This window comes from Chelonoidis abingdonii, chromosome 2 (genome assembly GCF_003597395.2).
Source record: "Chelonoidis abingdonii isolate Lonesome George chromosome 2, CheloAbing_2.0, whole genome shotgun sequence".
NCBI lineage: Eukaryota > Metazoa > Chordata > Testudines > Testudinidae > Chelonoidis > Chelonoidis abingdonii.
The window spans coordinates 278283263-278308726 of NC_133770.1; the positions used below are offsets into that span (position 1 = coordinate 278283263).

The 25464-nt window shown below is 41.6% G+C and overlaps 2 protein-coding genes across 2 annotated transcripts in view; one reads left to right on the plus strand and one right to left on the minus strand.

The window, feature by feature from the left end:
• MTBP (MDM2 binding protein) overlaps window positions 1–25464 on the plus strand; it is a 321748-nt gene that overhangs the window by 139699 nt on the left and 156585 nt on the right. The gene's annotated exons all lie outside the window — the stretch shown is intronic.
• Window positions 1–25464, minus strand: part of SNTB1 (syntrophin beta 1) — a 167012-nt gene that overhangs the window by 75471 nt on the left and 66077 nt on the right. Inside the window, 1 exon segment of the mRNA XM_032777235.2 lies at window positions 17300–17516. Coding sequence (XP_032633126.1) covers window positions 17300–17516 — 217 coding nt within the window.

The following is a 25464-nucleotide window of genomic DNA, read 5'->3' on the forward strand; positions in this document are numbered from 1 at the left end:
CTGTAGTTTCAAAGTACAGTTTAAAACAGTTTTTGGCAAACAAGAAATTTCCTCTCCATGCTGGTCATGGGAACTGTGCCAAAAACATTACTAGCAACAACTGCTTTTAATGCGGGCTGTCTCTCATACAGCTCTGCTCTCAGCGTGGACAGGGCCTTAGATATGGATTGGTGGGGTACTGTGTGCATGCACATGCATTTTTCAGTTAACTTTGTGGGCCACTTTTAATGCCTCCCATCAGAGCCTGAATAAGTTAAAGCGTGGCCCAGCTTACCATCTCAGTGCTGTTTTATACTGAAGTAAGTGTAAGTCTTCAGCTAACCTAATCAGCTGGAGCATACACTATCTTTGGAGGCAATGAACTTAATTTCTGTGAGTGCCACAGAGAGAAGGAATGGACACAGCAGAGACACATCTCTGGGGAACTCAGTTTCACGGATTCTTACCTGCAAGGCAAAGTTTAAACTGGCAGAGTCTCGAGGACTTTGCCGGCGAGGAAAACAGACCCAGTGCTCTCACCACTAAGCCACACTGTCCTCCATTTTAATAATTCTTCTAAGGAAAAGTATTATGTGGGGAAAAGACTTGTATTGCGCTACTTGTAACAAAAGTTAATGTTCGGCTTGATTTTGTGAAACAATGCTCTTTGCAAGAGTATTATATGACAATATCTTTAAAAGAACCCCAAATGTACTGTGTTACAAACAAAACATTGTACAAGCACTGTAATAAGAGACTGTTTTCAGTTACAATGAAATTGACGGCAAGTTTGGTGTTTGGTTCTTTTTAAATTAATTTGCAGCAATGTTTGGTTTAAAAATAAATTCTCCATGGCTAAATAACTTCCAAATGATAACATGAATCCTTGCCATTTTGAATTAGCAGCCTGAATGATGTGTGTCACTTTAATAAATAGCTATTTTAAACACACAAACATATAACTTGCTACGTTTGCCCCCCCAGAGTGTATTTTCCTTGGCTGCATCTATTTAAAGTGTATGTCTAAAATAGCCATATTCCTTTTCCCTCTCATCAGCTGTGTCAAGATACAAATACAACAATATATCAATAGAGTCCTTCAGTTTCTTGGCAAAATACATCAATTTAGTTCTTTTTATCCTAACCATCATGAGCATTTAGAGGGTTTATCCCCAATAAATTCCTTTAATTGAATCAAAATAATCAAATCCTGTTACAATTTGGAATTATGCAATACATTTAATAGAAAAATTTGCAAAGTATCATCTGTATATGATTTTTTGATACGGATTATTTTTAGGAAAGATGATTACACCCGGTTTCTTGTAATTGCCTGCTAGACACCAAAGCTTGATAGTGATGTACTAACAACTGCAAATGGCTACATTACTCTTCACCACATGACAGGAAGATGGAACAATATATACTGTATTTTAAAGTGATTTTAGAACTGAGGAAAGATGATGTGTTGACAGTAATGACAACTGAGCCCTTCTATCCACAGAAAAGATTCAGCATGGGAAGTAACAATGCAAGTGTAGCGCCCCTCCCTTCTCCCTTGTGGCCAGTCCACATAAGATGAGAGTCTACTATAGCTACCAACTATTTAATCCTTTTGCTCAGTCAGCAGGGAAAGTCCATTTTATGCAGAAAGTCCAGAGATCAAATCTTGCAGCTAGCCTGAATGAGGGTCATTATAAAAGCTGTGTAAATAACTGAATTTTTTTTTTTTGGTTTGCTGGCAGTTCCAAAATAAAATAAAATAATAATAATAATAATAATAATAAACAATAAAATAAACTGGCTAGGTTGAACCAAAACTGATATTTTTTCTGAATTTTCAGCAAGTGAGAGAAATTTCATTTAGTTTCTGTGCATTTTTAACCCTTTCTTTTTTAAAACAAAGAAAACGAGGGGTTACATTCATAGAGGAGGGAGAGGTTTACAACCCTACCCCTTCTCCTGCTGCTAGGCACCTAAGCCCTTTCTCACAAAAAAAACACACCGAGAAGGAGGTGCCCCTCTCCCCCAATAACTTTTAGCCCATTGGTTAGGGCACTCCCTTGGGATGTGAAAGATCTAGGTTTCAAACACTACTCTGGAGCAGTGACTGGAACCCAGGTGTTCTTTCCACGTGGATGCCCTACTCACCAGACTAGTGTCGTTCTCACTCTGACCCCATGACTGTTCAAGTATTATCCAATCTATTAAAAGGGAAATAAGGACAACTGGGGATTACAGACCAGTCAGCTTAACTTCTGTACTCAGAAAGATAATGGGGTAAATAATTAACGAATCAATTTGCAAACATTTAGAAGATAATAAAGTGATAAGTAACAGTCAGCATGGATTTGTCAAGAACAAATCATGTCAAACCAACCTGATAGCTTTCTTTGATAGGGTAACAAGCCTTGTGGATAGCAGATGAGCAGTACATGTGGTATATCTTGACATTAATAAAGCTTTTGATACAGTCTCGCATGACCTGCTCATAAACAAACTAGGAAAATGCAACCTAGCTGAAGCTACTATAAGGTGGATGGAAAACTGGTTGGAAAACCATTCCAAGAGAGTAGTCTCAGTGGTTCACAGTCATGCTGCAAAAGCGTAACAAGGGGAGTCCCACAGGGATCAGTTCTGGACACGGTTTTGTGCAATATCTTCATCAATGATAGAGAGTACACATATAAAGTTTGTGGACAATACCAAGCTGGGATGGGTTGCAAGTGCTTTGGAGGATAGAATTATAATTCAAAATGATCTGGACAAAGTGGAGAAATGGTCTGAAGTAAATAGAATGAAATTCAATAAGGACAAATGCAAAGTACTCCACTTAGGAAGGAACAATCAGTTGCACACATACAGAATGAGAAATGACTGCCTAGGAAGGAGTACTGTGGAAAAGGATCTGGGGGTCAATAGTGTATCACAAGCTAAATATGAGTCAGTGTAACACTATTGCAAAAAAAGCAAACACATTCTGGGATGTATGAGCAGGAGTGTTGTAAGCAAGACACAAGAAGTAATTCTTCCGCTCTACTCGGTGCTGATTAGACCTCAACTGGAGAATTGTGTCCAATTCTGGACACCACATTTCTGGAAAGATGTGGACAAATTGGGAAAAAGTCTAGAGAAGAGCAAGAGAAATGATTAAAGATCTAGAAAACATGACCTATGAGGGAAGATTGAAAAATATTGGGTTTGTTTAGTCTGGAAAAGACAAGACGGAGGGGACATGATAACAATTTTCAAGTACATGAAAGGTTGTCACAAGGAGGAGGGAGAAAAATCCCTCCTCTTAACCTCTGAGGATTGGACAAGAAGCAATGGGCTTAAATTGCAGCAAGGGAGGTTTAGGTTTGAACATTAGGAAAAACTTCCTGTCAGGGTGGTTAAGCACTGGAATAAACTACCTAGGGAGGTTGCGGAATCTCCATCATTGGAGACTGTTAAGAGCAGGTTAGACAAACACCTCTCAGGAATGGTCTAGATAATACTTAGTCCTGCCATGAGTGAAGGGGACTGGACAACCTCTCAAAGTCCTTTCCAGTCTTTTGATTGATAGGAGGGTTACCTAGGGAGGTGGTGGAATCTCCTTCCTTAGAGATTTTTAAGGTCAGGCTTGACAAAGCCCTGGCTGGATGATTTAGTTGGGAATTGGTCCTGCTTTGAGCAGGGGGTTGAACTAGAGGACCTCTTGAGATCCCTTCCAACCCTGATATTCTGTGATTCTATGATTCTGCAAAATGGAACCTCTTCAGCAGGAGACCCATCCCAGAGTAGCCAATGGCACTGGGATTAAGGCACTCACCTGGGTTCAAGTCCTTGTTCCAGAATAGGAATTCAAGCCTGGGTCTCCCACATCCCAGGTGAGTGCTTTAACCACTAGGTTAGATTTTATAAGGTCACCCCCCCGACCTCCTCCTCTTTTCTGAATGGTGCCTAAATCCTCTTGTGAACCTAGCATGAAAAAAATCAAAACAATTCATTTAGATATTTCTGAAGTCATTTTTTCATTTTGACCAAAAACAAGGAGCCAAAACAGACATGAATTTGCAAAATGTTTCAGTCAACTCAGATGTGCTTTTTTCAGTGAAAAAAAATGTTGAGCTGGGTGGAATTTTCAGATTAGTCATTGTGCAAGTTTCCCTCATAGAGTGTTACCAAGTCACTTCTCCTGTGCTCAGAGTTCAAAAGCATTATAACTTCACTGCCTATCCCTCCTTGTCTCTTACAGAGTGTACTCGATACATTCACAAATCCTATTGGGAAATGCTTTGTGTTAACAGCTATTTGCTGACTCATGGTATTTTCATATTTTCTGAGAAGAAATACTGATGATCTTAGTAAAGTGAAACTCTAAAGTGCTTAAATGTTTCCAGCAGTCCAGTCTTTGTAGCTTTAATTGGCTCCCTGGCTGAACTGACCAACTCCTGCTGAATTATGTTTATCTGCAGTGTGGTGATAAAGTTCTCTTTTAATTCCCCATTGAACAGAAATATTTAGGGCAATGCCACAGCTGTGTTTACTCTCACACTCCACCACAGTTATGTAAATACTGCATATGGAACTATTTCTGATAAAGCCCATACCAACCCAAAGGAATTATATGTTAGCTCTAGATGGCTGCCAAGATGTGCGGTATCTCTCCAGATTGGCAATGTATATGAATGATATCACATTTTCTCAGAGATCATTTGGCAAACCTTATAATAAAAGGGTAATTTTCTCTCTCTTGCAGAGTTCCAGTGAGGCAAGGAATATCTCCCAGCGTGCCTTTTCCTACTTACAAAAACATGGGTTCGACATAAAACTCGAAACCTCTAAATGCTGCAACGTTGCAATAAAAAGAACATTCACTCCCCCGCCCCCAAATTCCAGAGCTTTTATTTTATAGAGGGGCAGATATCTAAGACAAATACCCAGTATACTATATTAATTATGTATTTGATAAGATCTCACTGGAAAGGAGTGTTTGTTTTCTAAGAACCACCTTTTGCCAAATCACTTGAGGATTTTCCCCTCCTACATCATCTTACGGCCAAATTTTGCATAGATTTACACTCTGTACACTCTCTTATGAATCAGATTCAGGAGTCTGTTACTCAAATTAAAGGGAATGATAACTTCATTGCAATTAACAATGAGTGGAATCAACAGAGTTCCTGAAGTCAGCAGAACTACTCTGAATTTATGCCGCTGCAACTGAGAACAGAATTACTCCCACTGAATCCAGATTTTGACGGGTATACAGTCAGCACAGCATTCAATCATTAGGCCAATTTCTTTTCTCAGTTACCCCTGTGCAGCCTGCTTGGGTCAGTGGAATATTTTGGTGCATTTCCTCCAGTGTAAAGAAGGCCATAGTGTCCCAAGATCTCAATCCCCATGCTACTGCAACATATAATGTTTTCCTCTGACTTCCCAGGTGGCTCCATTGGCAACAAGTGCTGTTAGGATTGTGCCAGTTCAATTCCAGCTCTAGTACCAGGGGACTTAATTAGGAATAAATTGTTGAAATTAAGAAATGGAAAATTTAGGTTTCATTTCCAGGGAAAAGTCCCCAAAGTCCAACCTATTAGACAGAGGAATAATTTCCTAGGGAAAGTCATGGAAGCCTCATTATCTGACATAATTAAATCTGGACCAGAACAATGTCATAGAGTGAGATAATCTAGGCCTTTTCCATCTGAACACTCTGTGGTTCCATGATTGTCAAAAGAATGCTAATTGTGCTCAATATTTAACAGTTTCTTGCTGACTTGCAACTAATGCCAGTTAAGTTGAGGATTTGTACGATGTAAGATACCTGTTAATTGGAAACTGGACTGAAATCCCCAGCTAGGGTAGAATTTTGTCCTGCAATAAAAACGTGTACTGACACTGAGTGATCTACAAGTCCAAACTAACCATTTACTTTATCTGGAGTGGGTAATGAAAGACATCAATTTTAAATAAAAATATCTACAGACATTAAGCAATTTTTTTTCCCCTTTGCACAAAACTCTTTTCTTCCCTTCTCATGCTCTAGTCATAGTAGTGCTGAATGCTGAGACAGTGATATCCAGTCCAACCCTCATTACTATGGGTACCTGGCTTAAGTACTGAACCAATGAACCAAACTGTTTCAAGTACTGGTGAGGTCGGTTATTTGAAAAACCAAGGAACAGTGGAGTGAATTTGTCACAGTGAGGTTAGTGTCACATAACAGAACAAAATCAGATACTGCAGGATCTTGCCTGTACTCTGGACTGAAGCTTCCTGATATACAAAGCCTGTTCACGTTGCCTCCCATATGTGTTTGGAGTGAGAACCTAGAGCACAGCTTCTTGAAGCAACTAGCTGTCAAGGGAGAGAGGGGAAATATGTGTGTTTTAATGAAAAAAATACTTTAAAAATCTCTCACAGAAGTTACAGCTATCCTAAAACCATTGCCAAGTTCACAGAATATAGTGTGTGCAGTTTGTGGTGAATCTCCACTAAGTGTGACTATACTACTGTACAGTGCATAGTACCATCACTTTATTCAAGGAAAATCTTAGAGAATAGGGGGACAGAATCTCATGCCAAAGCACGCATATAACCTCCACTGGCTTCAGTGGGAGTTATATGAATTCTGTGGTGGGAAAATAGGGCCTCAATTAAGATAAATCAGGCAGCAATGTCACAAGACACTGGGGTGAAGAACGGTACTCCAGAAGCATCCATAAAACTGCTGAGGAAAGCAGAAGAATGAGGATATAGTCTCCAAGAAGACTGTCTTATTAGTCGACTACCTGCCATAAAGAGCTTACTACAAGACCACACTCCAATTCTTTTAATTTTACACTCTTTTTGTGGAGGCACTTGTCCTTTTATCTTAAGAGATCACTAATGGGCTGTGCAAAATAGGTTAAATAAAAGCAGTAAGAAGAAGAAAGGAACATCTGAAAGAAAAAAAAAATCACAAAATTGCCTAGGGTTAAATTCCTGGCAGCACCGTCCAGTGGAAAGAGCAGTAGCCTGGGAGTCAGCTCTGCCACTGACATGCTGTGACTTGGGACAAGTAATTTCACTTTTCTGTGCCTCAGTCCCAACATCTATAAAATGGGGCTAATGATACTGTCACATCACACCCATATTCTTCATAGAAATATGCTTATGATATGAATATGGCATAACTAAGATCTGTTTTATGCAAGATGAGTCATGTGAAGTATCATTGAAAAGGTTATGATTTACTGAATATGATTATCCTATTTGTACGCATGTATCATTTCTGTACCTGAAGTTAGAAATATTGACTACGTAACAATTACAACTGTGTGTGTACTTGGGGGAACACCAGCCAGACATTAGGCAATCAGCCTCAATGGGCCATTTAAGGAGGACAATAGAACCTTGAAGATACTAATTTCCCCACCTTCCTGAGCAGCTGCTTTGACACTGCAAGGTCGTGTCTTGATGCCACCTGGTACACAGTACCACCTTGGACACTGCTGGTATTATTCCACTGGAAACAAAGCATTCCCACCTTATGTAAATCTTATTTAAGGCTGAGAAGGGAGTCAATCAAAGCTCTTCTCCACTGCCTCCTCGCCCAAGAAGGAAGACTGCTAAAAGCACCTGAAGAGACAAAGGAACTAAGCTGGGGAAAAGCAAGGGCTGAGTCCAGGCTGAGGCAGGGGTCTAGCCTGTGAAGAGAAATAACTGGAACTCTAAGCTGCGGAAACTCTGTAAACCACCTAAAACGATGTTTAGAGTGAGAAATTATGATTTGTAAACTGTTTCTTTAGTGAATCAAGCTAGGGTTGGGTGTTTTGTTTTATTTTCTCAGTAATCTGCTTAATTCTGTTTGCTATCACTTATAATCATTTAAAATTTACTTTTTGTAGTTAAACTTATTTCTTATTTATTCCAAAATCCAGCTTGTGCAATTCATATCGGGGGAGGGGGGATTTTTATGAGCTTGCATTGTACAGTTCTCTCTATACAGCGCAAGACAATATTGTTTTGGGGTTTATACCCCAAAGGAGGTATGCACATGAGCGGTGGGTAAATCCCCTAGTTGAGTCCTCCCACAGAGCGTTAATCACAGACTCTGTGTGATTCTGCAGCTGCGTGTCTCTACCTGCGTGTATGCTGGAAAAGGGCTTAAGAGCCTATCACAGCAGCATCAGTATAAGGGCAACCTGGGTTGGTGGGACAGGTAGGCTCAGTGGGACCCCAGCATATCTGGTGGCATCCCAAAAGGGGGGTCCAACCCATCACAGATACTTATCCTCCTTTGTAAATACACTACAAAAAAGCCCTAGGTAAGTGCTAAGTATTCCAATCCCTTGTGTGAGCAGATATAATAATGTCAGTCTAACTCTCTCATATTGTGATCGCAATCAAAGAAAAAGGCAGTATGTGAACTGTGTATGTGTGTGTGAAAACATGAGCGGAGTTAAGTGGCCATAAGGAGTTAAGAATAGCTGGGGTTGTATGTGTAGATTCCAGTAGAACAATTCCAGCAATAACAGCCCCCACCATTATCTGTAACTGAGTCTGTAATTCACACACGCTTTCCTTTTATGGACACAGCGGGTCATTTATTCTGATGTAACATTTATCTAGTGCAATGTTTTACAGAGACTTGGAGGGCCAGTTCATTGCCCTGCACCTGTAGTTATTTACACTAATATAAAATGAGTGTAAAGTGGATGCAAAAATGCTACAAAATCAGAATATTAGCATTTTGCATTGGTGCAAATCAGCAGTTCTCAAGCAGAGGCCCGGGGCCCTCTGGGGGACCCAAGAGCAGGTTTCAGGGGGTCTGCCAAAATAAAACAGAGAACAGGGCCAGTGTTAGACTCTCTGGGGGCCAGGGCAGAAAGCTGAAGCCCAAGCCTGCCTCCTAGGATGACCAGATGTCCCAATTTTATAGGGACAGTCCCAATTTTGGAGGGCTGTGTCTTATATAGGTGCCTATTACCCCGCACCCCTTGTCCCGATTTTTCACACTTGCTATCTGGTCACCCTACATGTCTGGCAAAACATGTCTGTGCCAATAATCTTACTTACACAGTGAAAACCCGCTATGACACAATGATTTGGGGTCCAAAAAATTCGATCGTGATAAATGCGGGGTATAGTGATGTTTACTATTTCAAGTATCAGAGGGCTAGCCGTGTTAGTCTGGATCTGTAAAAGCAGCAGAGAATCCTGTGGCACCTTACAGACTAACAGACGTTTTGGACGTATTCACCCACGAAAGCTCACGCTCCAAAACATCTGTTAGTCTATAAGGTGCCACAGGATTCTCTGCTGCTTTTACTATTTCAAGACAGTCAGTTTCAAGCCAGTCAATTTCTCTTGGGCAGAAAACGACTTGCATTTGTGAACTGCCCACAACAGTAACTGAAAGGGTGCAGCTCCAGCAGCGGGGGCGTTCAGCCATACAGCAGGAGAGGGAAACACTTGGGCAGAGCAGGGGAGACGTGCAAGGGGCAAAGGAAGAGCGAGTAGCCGCTGGGGAGGAGAATGGCTCTTCTAGCCAAAAGAAGAAGCGGGGGTAGGAAGGGAAGAGGCAGTGGGGGAAGGCACATTCCATTTTTTGTTTTTTTTTTTCCTTCGGCGGCACTCCAGTCTCTTTTTTTCATTTTTCTTTTCTTTTTTGCGCTTCAGCAGCACTCTGGCCAGGTTTTTTTTTCTTCTTCTTTGTGCGTCTGTGGTGCTCTAGCTGCTTTTTTTTGCTTGGGGCAGCCAGAGCCACCTTATGATCGCATTATATCCAAATTCACGTTATTGCGGGGCGCGTTATAGTGGGGTTTCCCTGTATTATAATTAAGTTCTTGAGGCCTTTCATTCCAGGATATCCATGTGTTTTAACAACCATTAGTTAAGGCTCACAACAGCCCTTTAAGGTAGGTAAGGCATCCCCATTTCAGAGACGACTTGGCCAAGGTCAGATAGCAGCTTTGTGATAGAACCAGGAACAAGACCCAGGTGTCCTGATTTCCAGGCTTCTACATTCATTCTTAGATCATACTAACATAAAAACACTATCGCACACACGCAAGTCACAAGCTAACAGCAACAGAAGTATGAAGAGAGGGTGAATAAAGCAGACTGTTAATATTTATTTGTTGTATTACCACAGCACCAAGGAGCCCTAGGAATGGACCAAGACACCTTTGTGCTAGGAGTTGTATAAACAGAACAAAAAGAGGGTCCCTGCCCTAAAAAGCTTACAATCTAAGTATAAGCCAAGAGACCACAGATGGGGGAGTACAAGGAAACAATGAGGCCTGGTCTACTCTTAATAATTAGATCAATCTAGCTACGTTGTTCAGGGCTGCGAAGTTTTGTGCCCTGAGCTCTATAATTAAGTTGATCAAATTTCTGGTGTAGACGGGACTAGGACTATGGAAGAATACTTCAAAAAGAATGGGTCCATTGACCTACCTATTGCCCCTTAGAGAGAGGGATTGACAACATTGCTGGAAAAAACTCTTCTACACTGTAGTGCCATAGCTGTAGCGGCTGTAGCGCTGACATGCTCTGAGACAATATGAGTCCGCATGATAGGCAGCAGTCTCAAGTTGTTTGTGTGCATCATGGCAAAGAAGATATTTAGGGAGGATAATGAAGTTTCATGGGAAACTCATTGTAAGTGTGATGGGAATAAGCAAGAAGAGGCTTAATTGAAAATTTTACAAGTGGACAATGGAAGCCAGCATTGGAGGTGGGAGTCAACAGCTTGATAGCAACTGAAAGTTGACAGGTAGAGTGGGGATAGGCTGTCAAAAACCTTGAGAGAAAAAACAATTAGCTTATGTTTCTGTTAGTAACCAGCAAACTGCGTACCACTGGCTGCTGTGGAGATTACACTCATGCAAAGTCAAATTGTTTCTCTCTCAATTAAATGATGATCCACAGAGAGACAAAGCAAAGTAAGACTGATTAAAGTGCTTCTTCACGATAAAAACCATTACTCACTTGCTGTAACTTGGTCATTCTTAACTTGCACAGTATGCAGAATACACAGCCACAGAGGGCCGGATTCCCTTCCCACTTACACTAAAGCAAATCCATTAGCTGTAATGGAGTTACACTGATATAAATCAGGAGTACAAGGAGAATCCAGCTCCTATTTTGTAACATCAACTATGCACTTTTTTGGATACATGGAAAATAGGGCTGTGGGTATGTTTCATAATAGTGAGGTTTTCAAATCTTGATGAGTATCCTGGCCAACTTCCCATTCAGGTAATCACATCTGTGTGCTTTGGCTTCCTAAAACTGCCCTGACCCTCAAAGTTACAGAGACAGACACATTCCACCTCCCCGCCAACGCAAGGAGGATGGGACACTCACTTAGGTCACCCCTGCCCCCCAAAATTTGAAAGAACAAGACATCCACTCATCTTCACACCAACACAAGAAGCAGGAATGAAACATGAACCAGCCTTTCCCCTGTTCTAATGATCAGCTGCATGGATATGGCCCTGCAAAGTTACAGGGATCAAGAAAGCCACATTTGAATCCCCACAGCAAAAATCTTAAATTCTCATGAGCTAGTACAACTAGTGAAACTGAGAATCCAGGACCGATGTTAGGTGCCAAGCTACACGCTCTCCTCTCTTGTGGGTTTTATTAAAAGTATGGAACTCCCACTGTGAAAACACATATTTATAAAATCACTAGACAACATTTACAATGAAAGCTGACCTAATAAAACAGTTCATTGTTTTCTAACACAGCTTTATTCAATATCATGTTACTGTGCCCTGCCCTCTGCTAAAACATAATCATATTTTTATTCTGTCCTCCTCCCTTCACTGCTTGTTTATTTCACTCACCCATTCTGCCTTGTCATTAAGACTATGAGCTCTCTGGGGCATGGGCTGTATTTTACTATCATAGAATCATAGAAGATTACAGCTGGAAGAGATGTCAGGAAGTCATCTAGTCCAACCCCCTGCTCAAAGCAGGACCAACATCAAATAAATTATCCCAGCTAAGACTTTGTCAAGCCAGGCTTTAAAAACCTCTATGGATGGAGATTATACCACCTCCCTAGGTAACCCATTCCAGTGCTCAGTGAAATAGTGTTTCCTAATATCCAACCTAGACCTCCCCCACTGCAACTTGTTCTATCATCTGGCACCACTGAGAACAGCCGAGCTCCATCCTCTTTGGAACTCCCCTTCAGGTAGTTGAAGGCTGCTATCAGATCCCCCCTCACTCTTCTCTTCTGCAGACTAAATAAGCCCTCAGCCTCTCCTCATAAGTCATGTGCCCCAGCCACCTAATCATTTTCGTTGCCCTCCACTGGACTGTCTCCAATTTCTCCATGTACTTTCTGTAGTGAGGGGCCCAAAACTGGGCACAGTACTGCAGATGTGGTCTCACCAGTGCCAAATAGAGGGGAATAATCACTTGCCTTGATCTGCTGGCAACAATCCTACTAATGGAGCCCAATAAGCCGTTAGCCTTTTTGGCAACAAGGGCATGCTATTGACTCATATCCAGCCACATCCTCTGTCACTAGGTTGCCTCCCCATTCAGTAAGGGTCCCACACTTTCCGTGACCTTGTTGCTAATGTATTTGTAGAAATCCTTCTTGTTGCCCTTCACATCCCTTGTTATATGTCTGTACAGTTGTCTGTGTCATATGTCTTCACTATATGTACAGTTTAGAACACAACGGAGACTCAACCTGGTTCACACTTCTAAAAATAAGTAATAGCAGCAGCATGACTGGATATTTCCTCTTATAGAAATGTCCCATGGAATTTACCAGAGAATAAACTTTCTAAAGCAATTTTTAAACTTACTGACAGAATTCTACATTGGGGTTCTAATTCTCTATTCAATCACTAAGATGGTTTAAAAATTCTATAATAAAAATTTTATTCTATATTATATTCAATGAGTATTTTCAGTAATTTCTGTAGGACCCTACTGGCTTTACTATTATATGCCTAAATACTATCACTCTGTGCAGGTTGCCTAGCTAGCTATGTGTCACTCAGCTGCTTGGCTGGATGGTTTTTGCTCACATGCGCAGGGTCTAACTGATTGCCATATGTGGGGTTGGAAAGAACTTTTCCCCAAGATCAGATTGGCTGTGACCACAGGGGTTTTCCACCTTCCTCTGCAGCCTATGGCATGGGTCACTTGTCAGGATCACCTGGGTATATCTCACTTAATTCCCTGCCATTGTACAGGTCCCAGCATTGGTGCGCCTCAGTCCCTGCTATTCTCTACCGTGTGACATAACAGTAATACTTTGGTCTAATTTTGGTTGTGCAGGGGTGGAGGCGTGTCCTGGAAGATGGCAGTGGCCTGTGATATAAAGGAGATGCTCTGGTAGCCCCATCTAGGCTTAAACTCTATGACACTATGTCACTGTGAAATTGTCCTTAACTCCCCTTTCCCATCAAAGGGCCCAGTGTTACAAATACTATGCTCATAAGTAACTTTATCCTTGAGAGCTGAGCCACTGAATTTACTCTTTAGGATCGCACTGCTTAGTCCAGCTGAACTACTGCCAATGAGTAAAGTTACTCGTGTGAACCAGTGTTTGCAGGATTAGGTTGAACGCATTTTGTTTAGTTGGATAAATGGCAAGCGGGGGTTTGAGTCAATGCAAAACAGTAGAAACCTGAATTGATTCAGCTTGGCCTCATCAGTCATTTTATCCAGCATGTGTCATATCTTTTGCATACTGAGCCTGTAAGTCTTTTTGCAACAGATGCAAAAGAGGCTTTAAAAGCAGAAGAAAACAAATCTCACCTAAGGGAACTCATCAGAAATTGATGAGAAGATTTGTTGTGCTGCGGAAACATTTACTGCTTAGCGATATTAATAACTTTTCCCAGTCTTGAGTTACTGGGTTGAGAGGGGGAACTTTTCCCTTTGAGGCCTGACAATCTCTAGTACTGCTATTGTATATGACACTTGTCAATAAAAGTGAAGGCAAACAGGCTGCAGTGGTAATTACCTCAACCTAGCTTATTTCACCCTAAAATATAACAACATAGGCTCCCGTGTCTGGACCAGCATGAGTTAGATAAATAGTGCTAAAATGCTCTTCATGTCTTCTCCTTGCACCATGTTTGTGTTTATTAGAAATACTGTCCTACAGTCCTCAGACCTTGGATTGATTTGTATTGCACGGGACATATTTTTTCTTGGGCTGATGTCTTCAAGTAGCAATGAAAATCATACACCATCCTGCTAACACTAAACTAATGCACAGAAACATTAGGAGAGAGAGAGAGAGGGATGAGCCTGGAACAATGCTCTGGGTCTGTTTTTTTGCAGGGCCTGCACCCAAGACCTGTGGATCTAAAAGCATGCAGCTTTACTGCTGAGCTAACAGGAACAGGTACATTAGACTGTTTAAAGGCAGTTACAGACTCATGAATCTCTTTACATAGTCCAGTGTCTAGAAGGAGAGAAAGACCCTATACAGGCCTAAACTGGAAAACCACACCTCGTATCTCCTCCGTGTCTGGGGAAAACTTCAATTTTTTAAAAGAAGAGGTATTTCCTTCTCAGTCTCTTTCAACTCAGGGGAACAACAGTGCTAAGTAAAAGCAGTTCAGCAGAAATAATTCTATAATCTAGCCCCTCTAGCTGATCTACAAAATGGTTCTACCACACAGCTGTGCCCATGTTGTATGCAGACCTCTTCACAACCATGTTTAGGCTTAGCCACATTTGAAAGTGATTTCAAATACAGTTTCAAGTCCTAGTATGGAGAGGGCCTTAGTGCAGGCTTTGGCAGCCAGCTGATTCTGCTATTATAAACACTACAGTAAAGTTATGTCACCAGTTATAGGATCCATGTGTGTTAGGGAATTGTGTTATAAAACAGTAGTGCATTGAACATACTGTAACATAGTGTGGTTTTGCCTGTGCTTTAAGAATGTTTTGGAATCCAGCTACTGTCCTCATCTAAGTTACACAGGGTACATCTTCTAACCTGCATTATGATGTCATTCCACTACGGAAAACTTCAGTTCTGATATTCAGATATCTAAAAAAATAAATTATGCTCATGTGACCCACAATATTCTGCGATTTCAGCTGCTCTTGTCAAGTGACAGAGAGACCGTTTGCTTGTATGGAAAAATCCAGCATAAGGTAGTGTGAGATTTTGCATGCTGGACTACAGTAAAAATCAGAAGTCACTCTTTCCACAGGAAACAAAAGCAACCGGAACAGAAAACCATTCTAATGAGTGACATGGCTCTCCCACACTTTATTTCTTAGTCACACCAAAAACTGCACACGTCACTACCATATTTTGTCATGGATAAAACTTGTATACTATTTACAAAGTATTGTATACAATGTGATGTTGGTTCCACAATATGGTTTTTAAGTAAATTTTAGGGTCAGGGTTGTGGTAGAGGCCTAGAATTACAACATAGCGAAAGATGATTAGGCCTCATCTGGAGTACTGTCAGGGTGGTTAAGCACTGGAATAAATTGCCTAGGGAGTCTGTGGAATCTTCATCATGTCTAATCTGCTCTTAAAAATCTCCAAACACCTGTCAGGAATGGTCTAGATAATACTTAGTCCTGCTTTGAGTGCAGGGGACTGGACTAGATGACCTCGAGGTCCCTTCCAGTCCTATGATTCTAAGAAGGAAAAAACTCAAAGAACCTAAAACTCACATGCGACAAATATTGTTATTCTCATAGCGGTCCATACAATGGGAATGGAGAGGGCTTTTTTTCCCCTAACAGACAGCCTGTGATTAGGAGCACTGCAGGCTGGAAGGCTAGTGATGCAGCTGCCAATCTCCATTTTAAAAAACAAAAAACCCCAGCATTCTAGAGTGATGATCCAAACCACTGCACTCTGTAGCAATGACAGCTTGCAATAGTGCTTTAGGTTATTACTGCAGAAAACTGGACTAGTCTTTTATAAGGGTTGACTACCACTAACCTTGCCAACAGCCCTTTGATGAGTTGGGGACCAGGAAAGGAAAAATGAAAATAGAATATCAGGGTTGAAAGGAGGTCTCAGAAGGTCATCTAGTCCAATCCACTGCTCAAAGCAGGACCAATTCCCAGACACATTTTTGGCCCAGATCTCTAAATGGCCCGTTCAAGGTTTGAACTCACAACCCTGAGTTTAGCAGGCCAATCTCAAACCATTGAGCTATCCCTCCCCCCATAAGTGAACCATAAGAGCAGTATGTACAAAAAAGGAAGAAAAAAGCGAAAGAAAAAAAAACCCAAATGAACAATAGATCTAGAAGTGGACAGGAGAGGTGGAGAAAATTAAAAGAAAACACTCAAAATATTGGAACCCTTCCAAGATGCAGTACAAGGGAGCCAGGAGCATGTATCCTTCAAATCATCATGGGGGATGGGAGTGTCTCCAGCAAAAACCAAAAGCATGGGGAATCATGCTTACACAAACCCCACCTCTTCATTCCACATGAAACGCTAACTCTGAAAATGTAAATTTTCAGTCCCTCCGCTATGTAAGTGCTGAGAATCAAAAAAGCTCCAAGCCGCTCCTTTAAAAACTTGTGTGCTAGAGAAGAACAAAAAGTCCATTGTTTGAATGAAAGAATGGGTCTCTATTTCCACCCCCTCACTGACTCTATTGGTTCTCTTTGTTAGCAGCTGTTAAAATAGAGGATCATTGAGCGTGCTGGTGTGATGCAGCTGTTCCACACATGTTATAAATAAGGGTCAGTAAGCTCATCTTATTTTTAGCATTGTGAAAAAAAAATTAAAAAGCCACAGAAAATCACCATTTATTTTCTCAAATGTAACCTCTCTCTCATTCTCCCCTTCAATAGTCAGAGTTGCATTTAACTGACAAGACGATTAGGCCACTCTTTAAAAAAAAAAAAAAAAAAGCAACTTTTTCCCTTCTTGTGTGATCTTATTTTTCTGATGCTGCTATTAGTGAGTGGGGGATTCTTCTTCTTGAAGAAAATCATACAACTGAGCTAATAGCAAAGTGTTAATTTGTGTATTTCTTATGAAAAATATTTGATTGTGTCACCAGAGCTTTTTTTCCAGTACACACCCCAAAGCTGATGAATGTGTATTTACCACAGCAATCTCATTGGTGTTATGAAATGCTTTGTTGTGAAGTGTCTGCAAAAATACTTTGAGATCCTCACATGGAATGAGCTTTGTGAAAGCCAAGGGCCAGATTATTATCTCAGTTCAATGGAGTTAGACGTAACAAAGAATCTGATCCTCAGTGTTATCGTTCACAGTATTCAAGCTTTATAGTTAACAGCTCTAAGATGAATAATAGAATAGCATGTTCTAATGCAAAAAATTAGGCCAAGACAAAGCCATAGCTTACCTGTTTTCAGGATCTGACACAGCCATGTTGCGCGTCACGTAGCACATTTTGAGTGGAATTGTTTTTTTGTCTCTCTGGATGGCGAGAGAAAGCTGCGACAGTGGGTCGGAGGATATACCTCCTAACCGTGGAGATTCAGGTGGAGGGGTTTCCCACCCAATTTCTGAAACTGGAGAACCTTTCTTCACATATGGGGTTGCCTCTCGCATGTATTTCACTATTAAAAAAAAGGAAATAAACAGACGCTCAATAGATGCTTAGGTCCAATGTGAATTCTAACAATTATTACTATTTATTGTTGCTGTTAGGCTAGCATCATTGTGCTAGATGTTGTACAACCCTATAGGAAGATATGGACCCCACCCTGAAGAATTTACAATCTTCTTCAAAATGACACAATAAGTTGGTGTAACAAACAAAAGAGGGGCTGGGAGAAGGAAAACAGAGGTAACAGCAAGACAACTAGGTGGATTCACAGAAGGGACCATTATGATCATATAGTCAGATCTGCATAACACCAGTCATAGAACCTCAGCCCATAATTTCCATATCAAGCCCATAACTTTTTTGCACTATAGCATATCTTTTAAAAATATAATCCAGCCTTGATTTAAAGGCATCCAGTCTGTCTTGACTTAACGACTTCAATCCTCCACACCCCTAGGTAAATTGTTGCAATGGTTAACTGCCCTCACTATTGAAAATTTGCACCTTATTTCTGGTTTGAATGTGCAGTGTGGTTGTAACCATGTCAGTCCCAGGATATTGGAGAGACAAGGTGGGTGAAGTAGACCTGAAGAAGAGCTCTATGTAAGCTCAAAAGCTTGTCTCTCTCACCAACAGCAGTTGGTTCAATAAAAGACACTACCTCGCCCACCGAGTCTGAATTTGTCTAGTTTCAGTTTCCAACCACTAGATCTCGTCACACATTTTTCACACTAGATAAAAGAGCTGCCTATCAGCCCTCTCTCCCCAGTGTAGGTGCTTGTAGATCATGATCAAGTCCACTCTTTCACCTTTGTGATGATCTAGAGATATGTCTGTATAACCTATGAATTCTGGGTGATACTACGAAGTAGCATCATGAATTTCCTGTCTTTTTGAATGTGACATTCCACCCTGGTTGGCATGGGCTGTATCACGCCCTCCTAGAGTACATACAGTGGGTTGGCACTCAGAACTCAATGATCCTATTCAGTTGCAAACACCTTAGAACAATTGGTAAGCTCGAGCCCAGGAAAATCAGACCCCTGGCTATGTCTATACTATCACTTATGTTAATATAATTTAGGTCATTGAGGGATGCGAATAAGCCACCCCCCTGAGCAACATAAGTTATCGGGACCTAAGCACCGGTGTGGACAGCGTTACATCGGCGGAAGAACAATGCAGCTGCGCCACTGTAAGCTCTCTAGTGTAGCCATAGCCATAGTTTACACTACAAATTATTTTGTGGATAATCCACACCCCAGAACGATGTAAGTTATACCAACTTAAGCGCCAGTGCGGAAGCAGGTGTTATTAAGCCAACGAGAGAACTTTCTCTCATCGTCTTTGAGTGTCTTCGCCAGAAACACTCCAGCAGCACAGCTGCATTGGTGCAGCTGAGTCGCTGTAGCGTAGACATAAGGTGTGTCTATACTGCCACTTTGTCAGTATAACTTCGGTCATTCAGGGGTATGAAAAAACAATTTTTCAACTGTAGACGTGGCCTAAACATTTTTTTAATGGATTATTTTCAAACTAGAGTTTTTCAAACTACCTATTGAAAATAAGTTCCAATAGGTTACTAAACTGTGTGCTAGTGATGTACCAGCACTCGTCAGCCAAAAGAAACTTTGGGCCCCAATACTGTAGCTAGTGCATGCATGCTATTCCCACGTACTTCAACGCTATGTGCATAGGGAAGAAATAGGACTGGGCCCTCTAAAATTAAGAAAAGGGAGAGGGGAAAAAACTGAAGTTGGAGTCAAACCTTTGGATCGAAATCTAAACATCAAGCAGGAACATTGAAATGTGAATATAATTCCCAAGATACTGGGAACTGAAGCAAAGACTGTTCCCTTCCCCACGCCAAGTGAGTTTCCATGCAATGTAATGGTGACATCATGACAAGCTGCTGCACTATTTCAGAAGCCTCTGTGAAAAGACTGAATGGAAATATATTACCAGGAGAAGGGGGTAGAAAAACAACATGCTTTCCAGGGATCCAAGTACCAAACACAGTGCAATCTAAGAAAATTCCCAGGAGGGAAAAATCCTGTACAATCTGGTTGGGATTTTCAGCTCCCATGAATTTTTGAGAGAATGATATCTAACTTCCACAGGAAGTTTTGAAAATCCCAGACTTTAATACAAAAAGGAAAAAAAAACACTGATAGAATTTGATAGAGAATTACTTCCCTGCTATAGAATTCTATAGGATGGTTTAAAAGTAAGAAAAAAGAAAAAAAAAGCTGTAGATGGAACAGTGAGGAACTAAAGTTTACTGATTTTTAGAGTAATTTCTACTGAACCCTATTTCTACAGAACTCTTTTGGTTTTGTCCCTATTCAGTTCCACAGAGTTTTTTCCAGAAGGGCTTTAATGTGCTTGTGTGTTCAAATACTTTTTTTTAAAAAAGAAATATAGAGAGACAGCCTATAAAAATGACGAATTGTTGTAGCCATGTTGGTCCCAAGATATTAGAAAGACAATGGGAGTGAGGCAATATTTATTGGACCAACTTCTGTTGGTGCGACAAGCTTTCAAGCTTCAGAGACCCGAGGACGAGTTCTGTGTAGCTCAAAGGCTTGGCTCTCTCGCTATCAGAAGTTGGTCCAATGAAAGATATTACCTCACGTACCCTAGCTCTCTCTAACAATGATGGCATATAAACATAGCAGGGTTCATGGCTGTATTGGGTGGCAGAATTTGACCTTATGTATATTATATAAATATTTTTTTATTGTGTATATTTCCAATGCATATGCAATCACTGAGTCAATGGGGTTACATGGGCAAAACTAAAAGCAGGATTATGGTAATAGACATTATAGGCCCAACCATTTCTATTCAATACTCTGGTATCAAAAGGGCCTTAAACCCACTGACTTCAATGGGAGTTTTACCATTCACTTCAACAGGCTAGGCCCTAACGCTGAAAAACTGCAATACAGAATCAAAATATAAATGAGAAAAGAGAAAGTAATGAGTTTTATGTTAGGATCAGAAAATTCCAGAGCTGGTGTTCCCTCTCAGATACAGTGACACACAAGTCCTAACAGCAACTGAAAGTAAGGTTGCCAACTTTCTACTTGCAGAAAATCGAACACTCTTACCCTGCCCCCAGCCCCACCCCTTCTCCGAGGCCCTGCCCCCGCTCACTCCATCTCTCCTCTCTCTCCTCCACCCTTGCTCATTTTCACCAGGCTCGGGCAGAGGATTGGGGTGCGGGAGGGGGTGAGGGCTCTGGGCTAGGGGTACAGGCTCCAGGGTGGGGCCAGAAATGAGGGATCCAGGGTGCGGGAGGGGGATCCGGGCTGGGGCACTGGAGGTTGGAGGGTGAAGATTCTGGCTGGGGATGCAGGCTATGAGGTGGGTCCAGGGTGTGGGGTACAGGAGGCGGCTCAGGACTGGGGCACAGAAGATGGTTTGGGGTGTAGGCTCTGGGTGGGGCTTTCCTCAGGCAGCTTCCAAGAAGCAGCGACATCTCCCTGCGGCTCCTAGGCAGAGACGTGACCACATGGCTCTTTGCACTGCTCGCGCCTGCAGGAACTGCCCCCTCAGCTCCCATTGGCCACGGGTCCTGGCCAATGAAAGCTGCTGAGTTGGCGCTGGGGGCAGGGGCAGCACACAGAGCCTCAGTGGCTGTCTCTTCATCTAGGAACCAGAAGGAGATGAAGGCAGCTTCCCAGGAGCCACGCGGAGCCAGATAGGGAGCCTGCCTATGCTGCCAACCAGACTTAACAGCCCAGTCAGCGGTGCTGACCAGAGCCGCCATGGTCCCCTTTTAACCCAGAGTTCCGGTAAAAAAACCGAGGGGTAGCCATGTTTGTTGCTTTTTACAGATTCAGACTAAGAGTCCTGTGGCACTTTAAAGACTAACAGATGTATTGGAGCATGCGTCTGACGAAATGGGTATTCACCCACAAAAGTTCATGCTCCAATACATCTGTTAGTCTTTAACGGGCCACAGGACTCATTGTTGGTAAAAAAAACAACAACAAAAAAAACAGACGCCTGGCAACCCTAATTCAAAGAGAAGCAGCTCCAGAAAGCACTAAGTTTTGGTCTGTTTTTTTAAAAATCTAAGGTCTATAATGAACCAAAACCAAAAGAATGTGACAAAAAGGAATAGGAAAAACCACTGAACAGTACACAAGATCAGCTGTTATCCTGAAGTATTAAAATCTCATTCATTTTATATTTTTTTCTTTAAAACACCAGAGCGTGTATTCATAATACAAGGTTTAATCTGCAGGGACTGAAAATCTAGTGATTACATAATTGTAGCTTGGTGTATTGGTAGATAATAATTTCAGTCTAAAACTGTCTAAACTCATCCACTTGATGCTACAACCTAACTCCAGAGAGCCTTTTCGTCTGTACTAATTAATAATCATACCCTTTGCTGCACTGCAAATTAATAACTGTGGTCAAGCAATTAAAATTCCAAACTGCAGAACCAACCCCCCACCATTCCTTCTGTGCATTCCCCGCCCCCTCCCCTCCAACCCCCCAAAAAAGGTGGAAATGGCAGTCAAATGAATTAATCCACTGATATACGTTCAGATTCCCTCCCTTCCCCGCCCTCCACCCCGCCCCCAATTTGGAAGGCAGGCAACGAAGCTTCCAAAAAAAACAAACACTTCATTAATGCACAATTCTGCCAAGTCCCAGGTCCTCACAATTAAGTCTTTGTAGCTTTCCACAGATGACAAAAGAAAGCATGCCTCTTATATCTTATGAGGGAAATACTACAGGCAAATCTTGTCAAGTCTTCTACCAGACACGATACTGAAGAGTCTGGAATTTCCATGGACACATTCAAATTGTTTTGCTTAAAAAACAAAAGAAAAAAGTCTTTAGTAAATCTCCTTCATTACTAGGGAGGCATGGTCAGGAAGTGGAGGTTGACAATATGAAACTGAAAGGAACAGCATGCCCTTGTCAGCTCAAAGACAGAGGATCAAGACTTTTACCTTGCAGGGAAAGACAGAGGGCATGCAATCTGTGTGCATTCTCTTAAAGAAGTGATTGTTGATTGCTACTGCACTGACTGCTTAGTAAAGAAAAAATAAAACTTAAAAGACTATTTTCAGAGTTGTGCAAATGCTAATGGAAAACTTCAGCCAAACAAGAAACTTCATTGAAAACAGTCATTCAAATTCCCCTACACCCTGTTTCCAGATGGAAACGCTTTTCTTATTTTATCCTCTCTCAGGATGAGTTAGTCCTGTGCAGAAGCCCTATGTAAGCCCCTCATACCAATTAAGACCTATATCAGCCTTGCATTCAGGGCCAAACCTTGATACAATGGAAGCCCACGAGGGCTGAATCCAATGAGACCAGTCTTTGGCCTTCTGGGGTTAAGTGGTGTGAAGGGTATTATTTGAGCTCTCTGCACTGGACTGACTCCCCCTTTCTGATACAGAACTGACCACAGGCGATATAGCACACAAAGAAGGAGGGGGGGATACATCACACAATCCTGACAAAGCAGCTATGCTGGATGCTCCTGATAACCATGGAAAAGACCTAGTACAAGAGAACCATATGAATGGTCTTCACAGAGCCTGTCAGTAGGAAAGGAGAGAGGAGAATGCAAACTCACACCACCGAAGTAGCAGACTGGAGAAGAGACAAGGGCTATCTAATCTAATGCTACTACAGGCAGTGCTAACCATCCACAGCGACACAAACATTGGCAAAGAGACGTTGTAGAAACACTTGGGAAGAAGCAGAACAGCTGAGCAATTTGATTACTCAACAAGGACGTGGCCTTTGCTTTACAGAAATGTCATATACTAGGATTTCAAATGCAGCAGGTTCAGTATGTTACCAAGACAGTTTCAGAGCAATTCATAATTAAATATCTTAACAAGTTATTTTCAGTGACACTTTTCCCTGTAACACACACAGGACCAAATTCAGTACATGGCTACCCCAGCGTAACTCCAGCATTCGCTAAGGTTGCAATCAATGGAGTTACTTTGTAATGACACTGGTGTAACTGTGAGAAGGATCAGGACCATAGGGTCAATTTCTGCTCTCATTTGCGTCAGGACAGCATAAGTATCAACGACTGCAGAATTTGTCTCTGATTTCAAAGCTCAGACCAAAGGCCATATACTCAGTTAAATCCGAGCGACTGCACAAATGTAAAATGAGAAGAGAATCTGGTCCTAAACAGCTATAGGTGCTGTTATCATAACTAATAGTGAGGAAAATGCATGTTCATCATTTACTCTAGGGAAAAAAAGTAAAATTATGGTTTCTATGATAGGGCCACAGGAAATAGTTTTAATTACTTCTATACTGAAATGGAGAAATCAGAGCAAGTATTACTGTACATTTGTGGGTGTTAAGTTTCCATTCACTTTCCTACGGACACACCACCTGTTCTCATGATCAAAGAAAGCCACCTTAAGTATTTATTATGGTTGCTGAATGCCAAAAGGTTCTGAAATATACTAAACCTCTTGATCTATCAACAGCCTTAGGTCTCTGTTAACAGACATTTTACAAATTAGAAAAGTTTAACATGTTGAAAGAATACAAATGCCCCTTTCACTCTCTTGCACACAAAAAAGTTAGAGAACTTGGCAAAGAGTTCGGTTTACTGTTTTCTGTCTTTCTTAAATGTATTCAGCTGAACTCTGCATACCCTGCTTAAGCTATTAAAGAGAAGGATTTGTGGGCCCAAATTGTGACCAACCGTTTTTTAAAATCTGTGTAATTCCTTCTATGTATGCTTGTATTCTATTTTATTTGAAACGGAGGAGTCAGTGCTCTTTAAGGAAAAAATAATCAGTGTCTTCAAGTAAGCACTCATGACCCACCATACAGTATACCTGAGCTATGATACATAGGTGATTGGGCAAACAGTTTAGATAGATTCTGGAAACAGACAGCTAGATATAATTTTATTTACATGGGAGGGGGGAAACTGAGGCTAGAAACTTCTTGATAAGGAACCAGATTTCAGCTTCAAACTTCCAATGTTCTATTATAAATGGAGAGGGTGAACAATTTTTTAAAATTAAGGGTATGTCTACAATTCGAAATTAATTCAAAATTATTCTATTCAAATTTTCAGAAGCAATTTTATTCATTCGGTGTTCTGTGTCCCCACTAAAGTGCATGAATTCGGCGGAATGTGTCCACAATACCGAGGTTAGCATCGAATGTCGGAATGGTGCACTGTGGGTAGCTATCCCACAGTTCCCAACGCCCATTGGAATTCTGGGTTAAGGTCCCAGTGCATGATGGGGCAAAACATTCTCACGGGTGTTACTGGGTGTGTGTCGTCACTCACTCCTCCGTTCGTGAAAGCTATGGCAGACGCCATACTGCCAGCAAGCGGTGCAGTACAGTGCACCACCTGTCTCATGGTACTATGTATTATGAATCCACCTCACATGTCCTCTTGTCTTTCTATCTACTCTTTTATCTAACCATTTCCTGCCTTTTTTTGGCCACCGTGAGCCGAGCAGCACACTTTCTGCCACAAACTCTGCTCTCCCGCTCTTGCAGTGCTAGCAAATTTCTCCATGTTGTTGGTCCTGGGCTCACGTGGAAGCTACAGAAGGCAACCATTTCCTGCTATTTTTCGGCCATCATAAACTGAGCTGCACTGCTTCAGCCACAAACTCTGCTCTCCCACTCTTGCAGCTCTAGCAAGCTTCCCACCTCCATGAAAGTTACAGAAGACAACCATTTCCCACCTTTTATCGGCCATCTTGAATCAAACAACTCTCCTACTTTTTGCACCTTTTTTTCCAGGACTACCCGTGTAGGTGCCATAGCGCAGCAAGCATGGAGCCTGCTCAGATCTCTGCTGCAGTTTTTACCATTTTAAATAACTGTGGCATTATCCAGCAGTATGAGCAGTACCTGCAAAACCGGGCGAGGAAGCGGCGATAGCATGATTACTATACTGATGAGGACATGGACACAGACGT